Raw genomic sequence first — 18,110 nt, 5'->3', positions numbered from 1 at the left:
ACAATACCCACAATGCAGTTGAACGATCAGTTTCATTCTCTTTTTGTTTTAACCGTGTATGAAAGATAGGGGGAGAAAGGGAGTTGTCTCTCCAATGATGCAGCAAGAAATCAAGACAAGCTTCTCAGCTACAGCACAACGAAGCTGTTAAAAAACAAAGTGTTGATTATGGTGTTAGCTAAACATCAAGAATAAGTGCTGTGTACTTGGAGCTTGGACTTGAGCCAGCCAGGACCCCACTGAATATGATCCATTTGGCAATCAATCTGGGATATGGTGCATATTGAGAGTAGCATCCTAAATCTGAAAAAATGAGTCATAATAAAGAAGTGGCTGATAGATAAATACTTTCCAGAATGACAGCACAACGCACACATTTCCAAAGATTTAAACACAGTTTCTTGTGGAATGTAAATGTTGTTTTTATTGAATAAATATCAACATGAAGTAAAATCTCAGTACATAGAAGACAACGTGAGTGTGCCAGTATATCAGATCCCTGAGTTTGAAGCATAAACAGCATTCAAATGTGGGAATATATTACCAAGTTACACATCTCACACACATCAGTAGTAACTCTGTCCAGTAACAAATGGCTTATCAAATTGCTTATGGCTTTAACAATTCTTACTGACCTCACTGAGTGATTATGAAAGCACAAATAAAAGGAAATACAGTGTCAGAAACCTGAGAGAAACATCCTGCCATTTAAAACAACCTAGACGAGCATAAAATGAATAAACAAAGGCACACATGAGCTGTAAGCCTCCTTTCGTCCAGCAGATATCAGCTTGTGCACAGCACATACTGATTCCACCTTCACATTAATCCTTTAAGATTCCTAGTGGAGGCGATAAGAAGGAAAGTGTAGATACATCTACAACATCATTAACATAAGAATAATGATTTGGATCAATGACACTTCCCAAATGATTACTCAAATTTGAGATAACAACAAGAGACACGTATAACAGCTGTTCCACTGACAATGAATGGTAACTGAGTTCCTGTTTTGCAGCGAGGACACTGCAGTGTTGAGTTCTGCCTCACAAAATGACACCAGGCTTCTTCTGCACCTTAAGGGAATGTCTTCACATGTGATTTCAGTTATAGGGTGAATTCCAGCTGTATTTTGTGCTTTATGTGAGTACCATACTGTGTTTTAATCATCCCATTTAGAGAAAACAGAAAAAAAAAGTTTGATAGGGTGGATAAAGCACATAGCTGACAACAGTCCATGACCAGGAACTCATTCTTCCTCAGGAAACTTGAATTTGGCATAGACAATGAGCATGACTATGGACATGACGATGCACATTGAACCAATCACGAGGTAGGCAATGCCTAGGAACTCATTCTTGCCACCCATCCAGGACACGTTGCTCAGCACCACCTTCTTTCTCCCGTCAAAGCTCAGAACAGGATAGTCTGGGGGACAAAATGTTAAGGATACACAGCAAAAATGGAAATACAGAAATACAAGAATAGAAAAGAATAGAAAGTAATGGCTGTCTGCAACCAAACAACAAAAATGGTCTGGTTTGCATCGAATATTGTAAGCAAAAATTCAAAGTGTCTATGAGTATTTAGCTTTACTTAAGGGACTTGAACACAGAAACACAGTAGAATGGTGCTTTAAGCATGAAGGAAAATGCCTTTGTGGTATTTACATAAGCCTTCATGGGCTTTAGGTAGACGACAATTAATCATGTGAATAGTTATTTGCCTAGCTCATTTTCTTATGTCAGAAAATTTGCTTCTTTCTTCCCCTCATCTCAAGGAACTCCCGAGTCAGTGTGTTCACTCTGCCCCAGTAAAAACTGAACCGCACCCAACTGGTAAAACAAGTTTGACTTAAGCTGCTGTTGTTGTAACATGATACAATACATGTGGCCAAGTCAATGGCCGACCCATTTAGGTAGATTTGAAGCTTTGTAAATCTCCTCATGTGGATGATTTATTATTCAGATTTATATACGGATTTAATAAAAGTAACGGTGTCTTTTTTACTCATACCCAACAAAATGATTGCACTCGTGAAATGTGCAGAAAGCAGAACAGTCTCATCACTAATCTGTGTGATGACAGAAGATTAGAGTCCAAGTGAAAAATGGCTCATGTAATCTTTAAATGCAGGACCTACGCTAAACAAACCACCCTTAAAAACGTGTGTAAGGATACTGTAGGCAATTTCAAGGGAGTACTCTCCAGCCGGCAGACCCTGTGCATAATCCCCCTCTGTGATTCGTCGATACAGCTTTCTGAAATCTGGCAGGGCCGCCCTCCTCATCCACACCAAGAAATCTTGATTGATGAAGCCGTTGTTAGCAGGGTCTGAGGTGTCCAACTCGTAAGCAGGCCTCGGCCAAAATAGGGGTTTCACTGTACCTGGAAGTCAAACAAACGCCTTTATAAAATCCTTGCAGCAGATCGGGAAGCCTTTTGATGAACAAAATCAATCCGCATCATAGGACTACTTAAGCAGAACAGACAGCAAGTGAATTTGAAGTAAATTTGACTTTGGTTACTACCGTTGAAAGCGTTCCTCAGAGGTGTGACAGAAGGGTTTCTATATTTCACGTTGTAGTCAGTCCACCAAGCAATCCCTTTTCCATCGAAGGGCACCTGCTTTCTGGTCCCGTTAACGTTCTGATACAGCTTGAAGGTGTCTTTAAAAAAAACAAGCAAGAATCAGAACCTCGACACAGCCAAAACACTTCATGACAGACATGTTATTTCCCCTTACGTACCATTGAACATGCTGTTTGCTACCGATCCACATGGCACAATTGGTTTGTCGTTGCTGTCAAACTCATAGGGGGCACAGGTGTCACTGGGAGACTTCAAGAGAGACGGAAAACAGTGTTTGAACGCTCAAAGAAAATCTTCGTGTTACCAAGTCTTTATTTCAATTTAGAACAGATGATTTTTGTTGAGTGTCTCACTCACTGTGAAGCTATCCAGGTCTCCAGACAGCTGGTCATCATCTTTGGAGACACCATACCTTCTGTAGTTCTGGAAGTAGTTGGACAACCCATAATAAAAGAACACGGGCCCCTGAGGAGGAAAACAGAGTCACAACCCCACAGCCAAGGGTCAGAGGCCGGGGTAAAGGCTAGAGTCAGAGGTAGAGTTCAACTTAACTGAATGAATGAACGCACTAGTGCAAAGCTTCAACACAACCTCAAATAGACTGGGAATGGAGAAGTCCAGCTGGCACACACAGTTCTTGACATCCGGGTCAGAGCACCTGAAGCACGGTGAGGAATTTTCAACCCCTGTGTAATCCAACTGCGGAGGGAAGAACAAGAAAGGTTACCATTAATTATTGACGGCTACAACACCTATCTCCATCGAGTGCTACTGACACCACACCTCTTTAAACTCCAAGAGTACGATATGGCTCACAAGTGATAAGCCGATCCTTATTTTCTTTTATCTCAACACTGAAACACACATTGCTTCAACACGGTCTCTATTAAAACAATCTCGTCTCTATTCCCGTCTCTTGCCGTTGACATCTGACTCCCAACTCTCAGCATGACACCCGGCTGATTTGTGTGTTCAGTGGCCACACAGCCTCACCTCCATCACTTGGATGCTCCGTGACGTCACAAAGAGGGCAACGCCGATGCCGATGAAGGCCAGGCCGATGAGGATGAACCCCGGGATGACGATGCCAGCTGAGAGCATCGGCTGCCATGCTGGAAGCCTCTGCTGAGTGAAGGCGGTGTTGTCAGGCCGGTTGGCTATCTCCCGCTCCTCCTTCACCATTTTCTTAGTTCTGTTGGACAGATTGTCGATCAGCTGTACCCTGCTTCAATAGTCATGGCAAACATTTAACTTAGATGAATGATCCTTTCACTTCCTGTGCTCTGACACTAAATACTTCACTATTTGTGTTACTTTAAAGCCTCTTTCACACATTTTTGTGTTTTGAGTTACTGTGGGATGATGCAGATAGCTGCAGCAGTTAATATAACTTATTTACACAACAGTTTAGCTCACAACACCTTCAAAAGGCACATCACACACAAAAAATCTTGAAACTTCACCACCCCCAACACCCAGATTAGCCGAAAACAAAACAGACGAGAGGACTGCCTACTCGCAGGTTTTAAAACTTGCTGGTAAACAGAAATGGTTTAAATGAAATCCAAACATATATATACACACATATTCACGATTTAAACCTGTTTTTTAGGTGTTACTTACACGCAGTCGGCTCAAAATGGAGAGACAAAGGAGTCAACAACTCATCGGTATGCTTCCTTGTGTAGTAGGCGCGATGCAGCAGCACACCTTTACCTGTCTACCCCCACCTGCTCCGCCCTTACTGTTCATTTACATGCTGACGTCAGATTGTTTGCAGAGCTGGGATCAGTTTCTCCACAGGCAGTAAAACGAGGAGACAACTCCGGAAACACCATGCAACTTTGACCCAATTAAAAAACACCTTTTTATAACCTGATCAATAATGTCAGTATGTGTATATAAAACGATCCTGCACCACTAAACCTGAACTGAAAAAATAGATCCACTGCAGTATTTAGAAGTCCCCGCCTTCTTTCGGATTGACACTTCTTTTGACCAATCGTTTCGCTGTGTGTTGTTGGGTAACACTTTCGATCAACCAATCAGGAAAGGGTTCATTGAAAGGAGACCTGCTACTGTGCCGTCTTTGTGTTGACATCTTCGGAGGATTGAGAGGTAATATTAACATATTTTTTTAATATCTAATGCTTACCTTTATTCCCCAAAACATGCTCCCTGATGTGGGGACGTTTGTCTCAGAAAATTAACCGTCAGCTGATCAGTTAAGACCCTCTTTCAACCGAAGCCGGCGCTTTCTTTTCCACTCGCACCTGCTGCTGTGCCACTGTTGTTGCTAGCTAGGTCTCATTGTTAGCTGCGTTAGCGAACGTAGCATGGTCTTGTATGATACATTTGAAAGGGAGTTCATTTTTGAATCTATATTTGCAGTACAGCTTATGTTGCAATGCTATAAAAGGAATATTATTTTATATTAATGTGTGCTAGATGCTAGTCGTTGTCTAGAACAAAGCTATAGTTAGCTAACGCAAGCTAACATTGATAGCCACGCTAGTCCGTTGCTAGCTTTGCAGTCAATTTGCTAGCTAACGGTGGTCCATTTGGTCTGGATGGCAATCGAGGATCTACTAGAGGTCGGGGCACAATAAAGGTTTTGGAGTAACGGCTGTTCTTTCCAAATAAATTAATCAAGCACCAGGGTTCATACGGGAACACGTTCAGCCTTCTCAGGTTCACTCGAGTCGGTCTTTCCACTTGGCTAACTCGGCTAGCTAAGTCTGTAAATGAGCTTCACTGTATTTGCCAACAGGTTTTTCAAAATGTTTAGCTAAATCTCAGTTGATATAATGTGAAAGGCCAACATTTATTGTTCAGTTGGTCCTGATCGTAACCATATTTCTGGTTCTGTCTTCATTTCTTAGTGTTTGAATGGATATTACCAGGTGCACGGAGAAATGGGTAAAACAAGACAAGGTTACTCTAACCATGGAGCCCTCATTTCATAAACCATGACATTCATGCACAGTTACTTAAATCATCTAGTGATATAGATGTGATATTTGTGGGTGAAGCATCTCCCAAAGCCCGAAAGCACTTGGTGGTTGTTGCAGGTGCATTCACTGCCCCCAGCAGCAAAGTGACCAGTTGACAGAGGGGTTTAAAGTGAATGTTTGAAGAAGTTAGTTTTTTTTTGTTTTTTTTTAAACACACAAGCAAGCGAGCAAACTAGTTATTTGACATGGCCTTGTAGGTTTTAGATTTTAACTGTTATAGGCTATAATTTTCTAACAAATTTGTGTGATATCCTTAATTGAGAATGCCGCTAAGGGCTATAACACAGGGCACCAACATTTTATTTTGTTTGATTGGTTTCGTGTTTTGTTTTTCTGCGTACACAACCCACACTTCATCATTTTCATTGTTTCTTTCAGGAATATTTTGTATCTTCTTTCATTGGTTATACTATTTTGAAAATTCAAATTTCAACCATTTCACAAAAAAAGTTATTGTGTCTTGGGCTGTTGTATGTATTATTGTGATGGGTTTCATCTAATTTCCATACCCCCCTTTTGTTCAGGAGAGGCCTCCAACATCCTCCATGATGCTGTCTAGCAAGAAGTCAGATGCTGGCTCCTCTTCCTCCTCCTCTTCATCTTCTGCGGGAGCAGCAGGAGGTGATAGGGCCCCGGTTTCTGATGCGCAGACGGGTCCCTCAGCCTCAGCTGCAGGTCCAATGGATGCAAAAAAGAAAGAAAGGTCGTCCCCTAGTGGGGAACCTGGGGGAGCCCCTATGCCCCACCCAGGCCCTGGTGGGGTAGACCAAGACTCTGCAGAAGTTCGCAGAACGAGTCGTCGCAAGCGAGCAAAAGTAAACATTTTAGGGTTCTCCACCCTCCCTGTATGCTCAGGGAGGGGAGGATGCTGCCAAAAATATTGAGTGATGAATGTCACTATATTTTATGACCATTTGTTTGATTTAAGAATCAATACGTGTCATCATTTAAAATTTACGTGTAATATTGTTCTGCATCTGTGATTCACAGACGGGTTCTCACTGGCCCACAGGAAATTCCAAACAAGAGTAATTAACCCCCAGAAAGGGTTTGGCAGTTTCAAGTGATGTGGGAGCACACCAACAAATCTGCATTCGCGATGCTGGTTTTAATGATGCTTTTATTGTGCCAACCGTTGCAGGTGGAGTACCGCGAGATGGACGAAAGCCTGGCCAATCTGTCGGAAGACGAATATTACTCTGAGGAGGAGAGGAACGCCAAGGCAGAGAAAGAGAGGAAGCAGGTCATCCCACCACCACCTCCACCAGTAGAGGAAGAGAATGACAGTGAACCAGAGGAACCATCTGGTGAGTCTGAAACTTAATGCAGTATATCAAAGCAGTCACATCATACTGATGTTTTTGTTTAGGAAATAAAGTAAAATTGCTCATCATAATTACAAACCCAAGCTTTACTTTATGCAAGATTGCATAGATCACAGTGTGATCGTTTACCCCGTGTTCACTTTCAATAAGAACTTATTGCACTTAGTCTTAAATAGATCTTAAAATAATGGTCAGTGCTGTTAGGAGAATAGTGATATGTAATTGTATTTCCTAGGTGTAGAAGGAGCAGCTTTCCAGAGCCGTCTTCCCCATGACCGTATGACATCCCAGGAGGCCGCCTGCTTCCCTGACATCATCAGCGGTCCCCAGCAGACTCAGAAGGTCTTCCTCTACATCCGAAATCGTACGGTAAGTGCCGATGTGAACCCACTGCTTTGTGTTAAAACAGACTGTTGTTTCATAGATTTAAACATCTTGTATATTAATTCATATCAACCTCATCCAGCTCCAACTGTGGCTGGACAACCCGAAGATCCAGCTGACCTTTGAGACCACAGCACAGCAGCTTGAAGCTCCATACAACAGTAAGATTTTGTAAAAAAAAAAATGTTTTTACATTTTAATCCTTTCTTGCTTTTTAAAGAAGACTGCAGTCATACAGGTTGAGACTTTATGTGCTTTTGTTCTCTTTTTAGGTGATGCTGTGCTGGTCCACAGGATACACAGCTACTTAGAAAGGCATGGTCTCATTAACTTTGGCATTTACAAGAGGGTCAAGCCATTGCCCAGTGAGTTCACTTCTTTCTTTGCTCTGGTAAAATAACAATTGCTGTTAAAATTCTCCTAAAAGGAGAATAATAATACACAGTTGATGAATCCCTGCTTGTTGTTGCAGCCAAGAAGACAGGGAAGGTTATAGTCATCGGTGGAGGTGTGTCTGGCCTCGCTGCAGCCAGGCAGCTTCAGAGCTTTGGGATGGATGTTACAGTATTGGAGGCCAGGGTAGGTCGCCAATAGAGTCTCTTATTATTCTGTTGTTTCAGGTGTACAATTTGCATAATATGGTATACATATGTTTTCTAAGAGTTTATATGACAACCAATCAAGCGACCTAAACTCATCTTACTTTTTGTATTTTCATTCATTAATAATTGCAATAATTTCACCATTGTACCGTAGGAAATGTTAACTTATTTGTTCCATGCAGGACCGTGTTGGAGGCAGAGTGGCCACATTTAGGAAGGGCAACTATGTTGCTGATCTGGGAGCCATGGTGGTGACAGGCCTGGGTAAGATACAAATCCAGAGTTTTTATATGAATAGTGAAGTCAGTCAGAGCATCTTGTAAACCTCTAGTGTTTAATCATGTGCTATTGGGGTGCAAGTGTTTACATATTCATTCCACACTAATATTACATCAGCTGATTTCATTAGCATATGAGAGATATTTTACAGTAACTAACATCTACCTGTAGAGGGTGGTGTTGTCCATGTTACGCCATGTCCTCAGCAATTCTGTGTGTGTGTACTTGTTCAGGAGGGAACCCCATGGCTGTCATCAGTAAGCAGGTCAACATGGAGTTGGCCAAGATCAAACAGAAGTGTCCACTGTATGAAGCCAATGGCCAGGCTGTGAGTATAATGAAATGTATTAATCAGTAAACTGAGTGGTCTCTTGTCCATAATCCTGCCATAGCCAAGCTTCTCAGACTATTCTAATATAAACAAGCAGAATCCTGAGACATGTTATGACTGAATAAATATTTACTATTTGCTTAATTTCCTGTTGATTATTATTTGCAACAATCCCAGGTTTTCTCATAAAACCAAGAAATTAATTGAAGGAAGGCTGTAGGCTAATGGCAGCATGGGCATGCATGTGTAAAAAAAAAATCTGCCTGCTTCAGTCATACTAACATTTTTAGCAATGCATGAGGTTAAATTCCCTTAGAAACAGCGGACCTCAAGAGTAACCCTCCATCAGGGCGTTAGGTATGTGCATGCCAATTACATTTTTGAAACCAGGACCTTGTGTTGTTTACTTCCTTTAACAGAAGATGTTTATGGATGCACAAGAGTTCCCTCCTGGCACAGAAGTGCTCCATGTCTGTGTTTATAGCTCAGCTTTAAGCCTGTTGTTGTCCTGAGGCAGGGATCTGGCTCTCCACGAGCCACAAAAACACAATGAACGGCAGATTCATTTAACTGCTTACCCTTGCGTGTCATCAACAACAGCTCCCAGTTCCATTCAGAATCGAGCAGACCAGAAAACAGATCTAGCCTAATGTAATTAGACTCAAAATAAACATTGTTTTTCCCTCTCATTTTTGTTCTGTCGGTCAAGTGGCAGCAACAGTAGTAGGATGTTTAGGTTCACGTTCAGGGCACTTCCACTGAAGTCAAGACGAGCCAGCAGGGCTCCTGAAGCATCCACGTCATGTGTAACTGGTTTCCTCTTCCGCAGGAAAAGGCAAATTAAATGTACATGTTTTACTTTTGTGCAAACCTGTTTGAGGTTAAAGTTGTGTTTACTTAATATGTTCTCTCTCTCTCCCCCTCTCGTCTGCTCAATCCCTTCCATGTTCATCTTTTGGTGAACTTCTAAAGGGTGAAAGGTGCACAAGTGTATGTATTGGTTTATTTATTTAATACTTCCCTTAATGTATTTCTGAACCACCTTTTCAGCTTTTTAAATTCTACTTTGTGTAACTCACCATTCACCATCCATGTAGGAGATAAAGAGAGACAGCTGCTCATGTTAAACCTTCATCTTATAGAACAGGACACATTACAATCCAATCATCAACCATAACAACATCAAGAGGTTTTCTTTCTTAAGATGAAGGACAGTTGTGTAAAAGTTTGTGAATCTTACCATTTATAATATGTCTTGTGTCTTAAGCTTTAGTTGTGTCTGGCATGCTTTGCCTGTTTTTCTATAGATTCCATAATCACTGTCAGTATTGTGACTGATGGTCCAGTATTTCTGTGTGTGTGTGTGTCCAGGTGCCAAAAGAAAAGGATGAGATGGTGGAGCAAGAGTTCAACAGATTGCTGGAGGCCACCTCCTACCTCAGCCACCAGCTGGACTTTAACTTCCTCAACAACAAACCTGTTTCTCTGGGACAGGCCCTGGAGGTGGTCATACAGTGAGTGTGGTGTACATTACACAAGCTCACACATGGGCAGTGGTGACAGATGTGTCCTGCACATGTGTACTCAAAGAAGAGATGTATACAGATGCAGTCTAATCCTAATCTTGTGTCTGTGTGTGCAGGCTGCAGGAGAAGCATGTGAAAGACGAGCAGATAGAACACTGGAAGAAGATTGTAAAGACTCAAGAAGAGCTGAGGGATCTTCTCAACAAGGTATGAATCCCCACAGCCCACAAGATTTAACTTGAAAAATCTGGTAAAATTGAAAAAATACATCTCAATTTCTATTTTGCCAGCAACAACAGTGAGATGGTAAATACAACTCTTTTGTCTGAAAGCTTAATTTGAAGGGGGAAACTGCTGGCCTGGTCTACCAGCAGCTTTTTAAGAGTCTCTAATTACCATGTTATATCTTATTAGTTACTGTACAACAGAAACGAGCTTTGTATTTCGCACACACACTAGCATTGTATCAGCGTGGATGAGCAGCTCTAACTTTGTGAAAGAAAGCAAATAAGTGTTTATCCTAAAATGATGAACAATTCCTCTAAATTACTTAACCTGCAATATAAAGGTCCACCAGTGCCTGCACTTTTTGTGGTTATTGTGATGTATCTTAACATGCTTGTATCCCTAAAATCTGTACAAGCTGAGCTAAGCTAAAAGCTATGTAATTCACGTAACCATAAACATTGTTCAAAGTATTCAAATTATCATAATTGTAAAAGGCTGTGTTGGTCATCACAACATAATGACTGGTAAACTTACCGAAACTGTTTTATAAAAGTCAACCTGCTTCTCTTCTCCTCTGGCACCACTTCACTGTGCCACCACACATTTTCACCATGTCTTGCACTGCACATAACGTAAAGTAATGACTTTATCACATAAAAGTGCAAACAGAACGAATGTTCTAGCTATTATGATTTTTATTTTAGATTTATTTAAACAGGGTTGAAGGGAAACCTTTGAGCGCAGTAAAGAAATGTTTATTTTCCCCTTTTTTTGTCATATAGGTAGAAAAACGAGTGACCGGAAATCATACATTCAACATCAAAAAAGACAAAAACACTAGCTGTTACAATTTCAGGATGATCTACAAAAATTTAAGCAGGAAAGGCAGAGACGCAGCTGACTCTTAGTAAAGCACTAAAACCTGTTTGTTCTTCAGAGGCCACTTAAACAACATAATCATTGTTCAATCTTAAAATTCTTCCTTTGAAGAAGCAATTCTTTACTAATTGCTTCCTCATTTCTTTCCTTTCATCCACCATCATCTCATGCCGGTCTCACTCTCCCTCTCCCTTTTTGTTGTACCTTTTTAGATGGTGAGCACTAAGGAGCGAGTGAAGGAGCTCCATCAGCAGTATAAAGAGGCCAGTGAGGTCAAACCACCCAGAGATATCACAGCTGAGTTCCTGGTGAAGAGCAAGCACCGTGACCTCACCGCACTGTGCAAAGTGAGCTCAAACACTGTTTCAGAAAAAGCAGAAAGAACTGTCATCACCAAAAAGCTGAAGAAGAAAGTTGCAGTAGAGCTCTTACATCTCCTTACACTTCCTACAGATATTTACAGGCTGTTATCTTGACTGGTTGTTATCCAGAAGAGATTCCAGTGTGACACTTTGATTACCTCCTCAGATCTCTTGGATCAAACAGAAATCAGGCTACTTCAGTCAAAGCAGTTAAAAGCTAACTGTTTCCAACTGTGTTTGTGGAGGTGTGTGTGTGTGTGTTAAATATCGTCTGTGTTTCCAGTGTTGGCTCCTAATTTAAACAATGTAGAAGCAATATTATTATTATTGACAACAGCCAAAGATCATCCATGTAACAGTTTTATAAAGCGGCAGTAATAGCATGTGAAATGCATATTTCCTGGACTACTGGGTCAGGGTGGATGCCTCACAGAATTTTTAATGCCGTGCTATCCAAGTAAACCAGACAGGCCTGTGTTTAAGTGGTTTAATGCCTCAGTAGGATGTATTATTAGAGCGAGTGCTGCTGTTTTATTTTTGGTCCAGATAAATCACCTCCACTACTGCTATGTGTGTACTTTAGAAGGAGGTTTCAGTTGGTTTAAACACAGCTGGTGTCTGAACTGGATTTGTCTGCTGCCCATCCGCCGTCTGAGAAACCACTTCAAGGCCTTGAATCACGGTCTGACTGTCTTTATGTCTGCGGATGTACACACACAGTTAAGCGAGACAGAATGAGCATTTAAGAGTGTGTGTGTGTTCATTACATGCATGACTACACCATATAACAAGATTTTAAAGCCTGTGAGGGGATGGCTGTGTCAGGATATTTTCCGGTTTTCTTTCCATTTTAGTATTTTCCCAGGTCAGCCTGCTAGCTTCAGGGCGTCATTAGGACGTTTGACTCAGTGTAGCTGTGTCCTGGGGCCTGGCATTGTAGGTGGTATTACCAGACTCTCAGCTGCTGTCAGAGTTGGTTCTATTGTGGTGAACTGATGAACAGGTTGAGTCAGCCCTCTGTCAAGACTGCTTGTCCTTTCTACATAACCTGAAAGAAACCCTCTGGGTGTGTACCTTGAGCACACATGGATATGAAATGAAACACATGCTCAACTAAAGACATCACCATCTCCCTAATATGCCAAAAGTGTAACAAAACAATTATATCTCATTACTTTAAAGTTCATTAGTTTTTTTTACCCAGTAGAAATATAATGGATGGATGAAATTAACATGTGTATGCATCTCCTTGCTGTCTTTATTCTTGTGTAGGAGTATGATGAGTTGGTGGAGATGCAGGTCAAACTGGAGGAGAAGCTGCAGGAGCTGGAGGCCAATCCACCCAGGTAATTATCCTACTGAAGTTTCAGTACAATCACCTCGACTGCTTCACCTTCTTCCTATATAGTGTCATATTATCTAAACAGCTCGCTGTATGTAAACCAGTAGAGAGGACGTTGAAGATTTTGTGGCCAGCTTGTCTCAATGTTCACCCATGTTTTCTTAGAGTGCAAACATTCTTATGTTAAATGGTAAAACCACACTCTATTTTTATCACATTGTTATTTATTGTGAAACAATGGTCCAGTTAAAACATAATGTAATTTTGGTCATACTTCCCATCATTAAAACTTGTATATTTGAGAAGCTAAGGCAAAATCATCCCAGGGTGTGGAATGCAGCCCTATCAATAACAAAGCAGTACAGTTCTTGTTGACTTTAAAATAAGCAAAATAAAGCATTCCTATAGAAATATCTCTAATATTTCACAGAGGTACTGTTTTGTACATCTCTGAGCTCCCAGCAAGCACGTATACCACTTGGGATGTTGAGGACAATTCAGTGGCACTCTAAAAACTAATTATAACTTGAACCTGTTTACATACACATTAAGCAATTTCCGAAATGTCTGCAATATATTCGTGAACCAACACGGCCATTAAGCACTGCAGGAGCTATCCAGGCCAAGAATGTGCTTAATGTCATTGCTTGTTGGAGCCCTGCAGTCCTTAGCAACAACTGTTTACTCGTGTATGTACTATGACAATCTGGTTATTTTTTAGTTTTCACTTAAATGTGTTCAATTATGTATAATTACTTTGACATCAGTTGGCGTTCAGCTTTTTCAGCTTGTGCATGAGTAAACCTGTCCCTGTGATGTGTGAATAGCTGTCAGTATACATCACCTCGTCTCTTCGCTTCCCCTTCTTTCCCACAGTGATGTTTACCTGTCATCCAGGGATCGGCAGATCCTCGACTGGCACTTTGCCAACTTGGAGTTTGCCAACGCTACGCCTCTCTCCACCCTTTCTCTCAAGCATTGGGATCAGGTATATACATGTACCCACTTAGAAAGTCATAACCGTGCAGTCCTCACAACAATCCCATGTGCGTAATAAGTTATTACTAGTCTACTATAAGACACTTCTGCTCAGTTCATTGTCTTCTGGGATAACCGGTTATTCATATCTCCACAGGATGATGATTTTGAGTTCACTGGCAGCCACCTGACCGTAAGGAACGGTTACTCTTGTGTTCCTGTGGCCCTGGCTGAAGGCTTGGACATCAAACTAAACACAGCCGTGCGGCAGGTCCGATACACAGCCTCTGGTATGTGCACGGGCCGTGTGTGTGAGGTCACAAGTTTGACTATGGATTTCATAATCATGGATTTAAAAATGTGCCGATCAGTAACTCGTCTGTTCATTCTCCAGGCTGTGAGGTGATAGCTGTCAACACTCGCTCCACGACCCAGACATTCATCTACAAGTGTGATGCTGTGCTGTGCACCCTGCCTCTGGGTGTGCTGAAGCAGCAGCCCCCCGCTGTGCAGTTTGTTCCCCCGCTGCCTGAGTGGAAGACGTCTGCCATACAGAGGATGGGCTTCGGTAACCTCAACAAGGTTGTACTTCTAATAAAGCACATTCTTCTGTCCTATCCTTAACCAGTTCACCAAACCTGAACATGTTTGATATAAAAAGCTACCAATACACTTTTTTTTAATACTTGAATTTAGATATCCGTCGATATCAAGTTGCTGTCATGCTTTTTTGTGTTTTAAGACAAACATATCTCCAAACTAAGGACATGTAGTTAATAGGATGTATGATTTTGCTCCTTAGAGAGGAAAAAAATCATGAGTATTCAGAGTTTGTTTCTGTTCCTTGCAGGTTCATAAATCATTGTCCAAGTCAGCCGCATCCTGCATGAACATTTCCCTTTCCTCCTTCCTGTAGTTTTTCCCCAGATAGATCACGAATATGTATTTTTAATGAGCTCAGACGACAAGGGATTCCCTCTCTCATCTAAACTGCCCTGGTGATATTGTTTTATCCTGGTTTATATCAGGACTAAGATGTAGGATTGTGAGTGGGATCAAGGGGATAGCCAGGCCAATGATTTTGCTATGTATAGGACAGCAGCGGCAGTCAGATCCTGGTGGCGTGCGAATGAAAGATGCTTTTTCCCCTCTGTTAGTAATCCGATCAGAGTACTCATTCTGCGTCACTCCTGACCCACCAGCCACCACTCTCTGTAGCTGAGCATCATCCGCAGCAGAGTAGTTTATCTCCTAATTCTACTGCAGCACAGAGAAGAATACTGCATTATTATGCAACCTGAGCTGCTACTAATGCTGAACCTCCAGCAGAGGGCGCTCTGCCATTCACACGTTCGCAGAAGTAAATGTGCTGAGCCTGCCTTGTACTTCACAGGCAATTGAGCTTTGGGTTAAAATAAGCACTTTGATTGTTGTGTGACTGTTTGTATTTTGTGCTCCTCCCTGTCTGAAGGTGGTGTTGTGCTTCGACCGCGTGTTCTGGGATCCCAGCGTCAACCTGTTCGGTCATGTCGGCTCCACCACAGCAAGTCGGGGCGAACTCTTCCTCTTCTGGAACCTCTATAAAGGTGACAAGAGATCCCCTTTTAGTTTCTGTTATTGTAGATCAGGGTTGTCCAAACTTTTTCCCTTGGAGAGCCAAAACTGAAAGTTAATGGTGGGACACGGGCTAAAAAGCAGACATGTACTGTATTGTATTATTGCTGTGCTCAGATTATGAATAAGTATGTATCCTATTTATTTAAAGAGCATTTTCATCTCACAAAACATAAACCAGTAGTGATTATTACAATTGATTTATTACATTTTTATTGTTTTCACTACAAACATCTGGCAGACCACATTAGACCTTATGCCCGCCCCCCTTTGGGCAGCCCTGTTGTAGATGATTTGATGCAAAGTGATGTGGCACTGAAATATATTCACTGATCATTTGTGCCCTTCGCTTCTCTAATCTCTGTAACAAATGTTGCCTTCTCTCTTCCCAGCCCCGATCCTACTCGCTCTGATGGCTGGTGAGGCTGCTGGCATCATGGAGAACATCAGCGATGACGTGATTGTCGGACGCTGCCTGGCCATTCTCAAAGGAATATTTGGAAGCAGCGCCGTTCCACAGGTACATGACTCTCTCTTTGGTCGTTGACCTTTCATTTGGAGCACAACATCGGCTCCAAAAGCTGTGGGACGCTGTGTATATGTCTAAAAGGATTAGCAAATTGTCACATTTTGTCCCAACATTTTTTTTAAATCGGCGTGTGCTGCTTTAACTGAAGTCCACACACTAACTTCTGTATTCTTTTCAAACATAATGTCCAAGTAATTTAACACAGCTGGAAGTTTTGTTTGCCTACAACTTCAATTTGTTGTTAACATAAAACTAGTGGACTGGTGGGTTATATTTTTAAGCTCCATCATTAGAAGTTTCTCTGGTTTTTCCACTACTTTAAGTGGAATGTCCAACGTTCCTGAGTCGACCCCCATAACCAAGCACAACTTTACACAGCGAGCACATGTGAAAGGCACTCATAAGCGGAGTCGTATCCAAACCACCCATCGTTATAAATCATTTGCTTATGGTTTCAAATGGGATAAAATCATATGCATGGAGGCCAGCGTTGAAGCTGTTTGCCATCCAGCTGTTTACAGGTCCCTCCAATGTCATCATGGAAACTCCTCAAAACTATGTGTTGTTGTTTGTTGTCATGGCAGCCAAAGGAAACTGTGGTCACACGTTGGCGTGCAGACCCCTGGGCACGGGGCTCCTACTCATACGTCGCAGCAGGCTCTTCGGGGAACGACTACGACCTCATGGCACAGCCCATCACACCTGGCCCTGCTATACCGGGAGCCTCACAGGTAAGCCCACAAACCGTTAGAACCCTGAGTGTTGAGTTGATATGTGTGTCTGTGTGTAAGTGTGTGAGAAAGCGAGGGAGAGAAGGCATCCCAGCCCTGACCACAATATTTAACCAAACCAAAGCAGAGCAGTTTATTCCCCACTCAGATGTTCTTTTGGCTGTTTTGATGTTGGCATGCTGATTGATCTGAACAAGTCATATTTATGCGTTGCCTGATGAGCTCTGGCAGTTTACTACCACACTTTTTTTTTTCCCCCTCTCATCAATCCCCTATTTTCTTTTAATTCCTCCTCATGCTGGGACAATCCAACATCGAACTGAATGTGGTCTCTCTTTACAGCCCGTCCCTCGTCTCTTCTTCTCCGGGGAGCACACAATCAGGAATTACCCCGCTACGGTCCACGGCGCCCTGCTCAGCGGGCTCCGCGAGGCCGGACGCATTGCAGATCAGTTCCTGGGTGCCATGTACACGCTGCCCCGACAAGCCACTCCCACAGCTGCCAGCAACCCTCAGCAGGCCCAGCCCACCCCCAGCGTCTGAAATGGCCTCTCCCAGTTCCTGCCAACACTGGACTCTCACACCAACTACAGCATTTCTTGAGAAAATACGAAAGTTTACTCATAAGTTGTCGATATTTCTGTGTGTGAAAGGTCGTGGAAGTCCCACACACAACTAAGCATCTTTGGCTTAACTCAAAAAATGATACTTTGAGGATTTATTTTGTGGCTTTACATACAATGTGAAATTCCTTAACTGGAATTTAATTTCAGGATGTTCGTGATAGTAAAACATGGAGACACATGTATTCTACTACAAAGACTCAGTTAAGAATATGGATTAAATCCCAGTATTGTTACATACTAATGTAATAACTCTTATACAACTTTATAAATATGTGATTTTCCAGTCTTAAAACCAGAAGAATTGCATTACGTTTGGTACTCATCCAGTGCTTTCAATTCCACATGGAGCATGTTTTGCAAAACCCACCATGTATTTATGTGTCCCTGTCTAAATACTAAATGTACACACAGCCTAGATAACATATAAGACAGATGACCAACGCAGTAGCACAGACTCAGTCCACTAAAACTGTTCTGCTTATCTAAGCAAAAGACATCGCTCTGGTGTCGTTCCAGAGGCCTCGTCTTGGTTGTCTTAAAACATTTGCTGTGTACTGTAGCTGTATGCCTCCTAAATTTACTTTCTACCATTTAGGTTGCAGAGTTTAGTGAAAATAGTTTGTATCAAAAGCTAATATGACAGATATGTTGAAAGAATTTTGAATGTTTTTGTTTCCATAGCAGTTTAAGTATTTTATTATGATTGCCATCACATGCTTTTTTTTATATATTGTCAATTGTTTCGTTATTAAAAAAAAAAGAATTGTA

The 18,110-nt window shown here is 41.8% G+C and overlaps 2 protein-coding genes across 6 annotated transcripts; one reads left to right on the top strand and one right to left on the bottom strand.

Moving 5' to 3' along the window:
* Nucleotides 1-620: 620 nt before the first annotated feature.
* Nucleotides 621-4,324, bottom strand: tmem30b (transmembrane protein 30B). Its single transcript, XM_084380735.1, has 8 exons — nt 4,216-4,324; nt 3,586-3,784; nt 3,184-3,291; nt 2,950-3,057; nt 2,751-2,841; nt 2,532-2,669; nt 2,182-2,388; nt 621-1,428 (listed from the first exon to the last, which is right to left on the bottom strand). The coding sequence occupies exons 2-8, from the start codon at nt 3,772-3,774 to the stop codon at nt 1,250-1,252; spliced, it is 1,020 nt and encodes a 339-aa protein (XP_084236861.1). The 5' UTR covers nt 3,775-3,784; nt 4,216-4,324; the 3' UTR covers nt 621-1,249.
* Nucleotides 4,325-4,623: 299 nt separating this feature from the next.
* On the top strand, nt 4,624-18,110 carry kdm1a (lysine (K)-specific demethylase 1a). 5 transcript variants are annotated; one of them, XM_084381424.1, is made up of 22 exons: nt 4,641-4,710; nt 5,475-5,511; nt 6,131-6,421; nt 6,745-6,913; nt 7,167-7,300; nt 7,398-7,476; nt 7,588-7,680; nt 7,788-7,894; nt 8,100-8,181; nt 8,430-8,524; nt 9,500-9,517; nt 9,899-10,041; nt 10,170-10,260; nt 11,373-11,507; nt 12,795-12,868; nt 13,741-13,852; nt 14,000-14,132; nt 14,237-14,424; nt 15,314-15,428; nt 15,849-15,976; nt 16,570-16,716; nt 17,059-18,110. In XM_084381424.1, exons 2-22 carry the CDS (start codon nt 5,482-5,484, stop codon nt 17,257-17,259), a joined length of 2,565 nt encoding a protein of 854 aa, XP_084237550.1. In that variant the 5' UTR covers nt 4,641-4,710; nt 5,475-5,481; the 3' UTR covers nt 17,260-18,110. The 5 variants fall into 5 exon arrangements, with proteins under 5 accessions (XP_084237551.1, XP_084237550.1, XP_084237549.1 ...); XM_084381423.1 differs by having other exon boundaries at nt 4,668-4,710; nt 5,475-5,526; nt 7,173-7,300; XM_084381422.1 differs by having other exon boundaries at nt 4,670-4,710; nt 5,475-5,526; nt 6,748-6,913.

Source organism: Pagrus pagrus (assembly GCF_965226575.1).
Source record: "Pagrus pagrus genome assembly, chromosome: 18".
Taxonomy (NCBI): domain Eukaryota; kingdom Metazoa; phylum Chordata; class Actinopteri; order Spariformes; family Sparidae; genus Pagrus; species Pagrus pagrus.
Note: the sequence above shows the minus strand (reverse complement) of the source record. Positions and strands in the feature narration are given on the sequence as shown.

Bases quoted from the DNA above. Each gene is read 5' to 3' on its own strand.
- kdm1a (XM_084381421.1), top strand. From the start codon at position 5,482: ATGGATATTACCAGGTGCACGGAGAAATGGGTAAAACAAGACAAG. The intron at 8,182-8,429 runs GTAAGATACAAA...GTACTTGTTCAG, and splicing joins CATGGTGGTGACAGGCCTGG to GAGGGAACCCCATGGCTGTC. The intron at 14,133-14,236 runs GTATGTGCACGG...TTCATTCTCCAG, and splicing joins GGTCCGATACACAGCCTCTG to GCTGTGAGGTGATAGCTGTC.
- tmem30b (XM_084380735.1), bottom strand. From the start codon at position 3,774: ATGGTGAAGGAGGAGCGGGAGATAGCCAACCGGCCTGACAACACCGCC. The intron at 3,292-3,585 runs GTGAGGCTGTGT...TTCCCTCCGCAG, and splicing joins GGAGCATCCAAGTGATGGAG to TTGGATTACACAGGGGTTGA. The intron at 2,389-2,531 runs GTAGTAACCAAA...TTTGACTTCCAG, and splicing joins TCTGAGGAACGCTTTCAACG to GTACAGTGAAACCCCTATTT.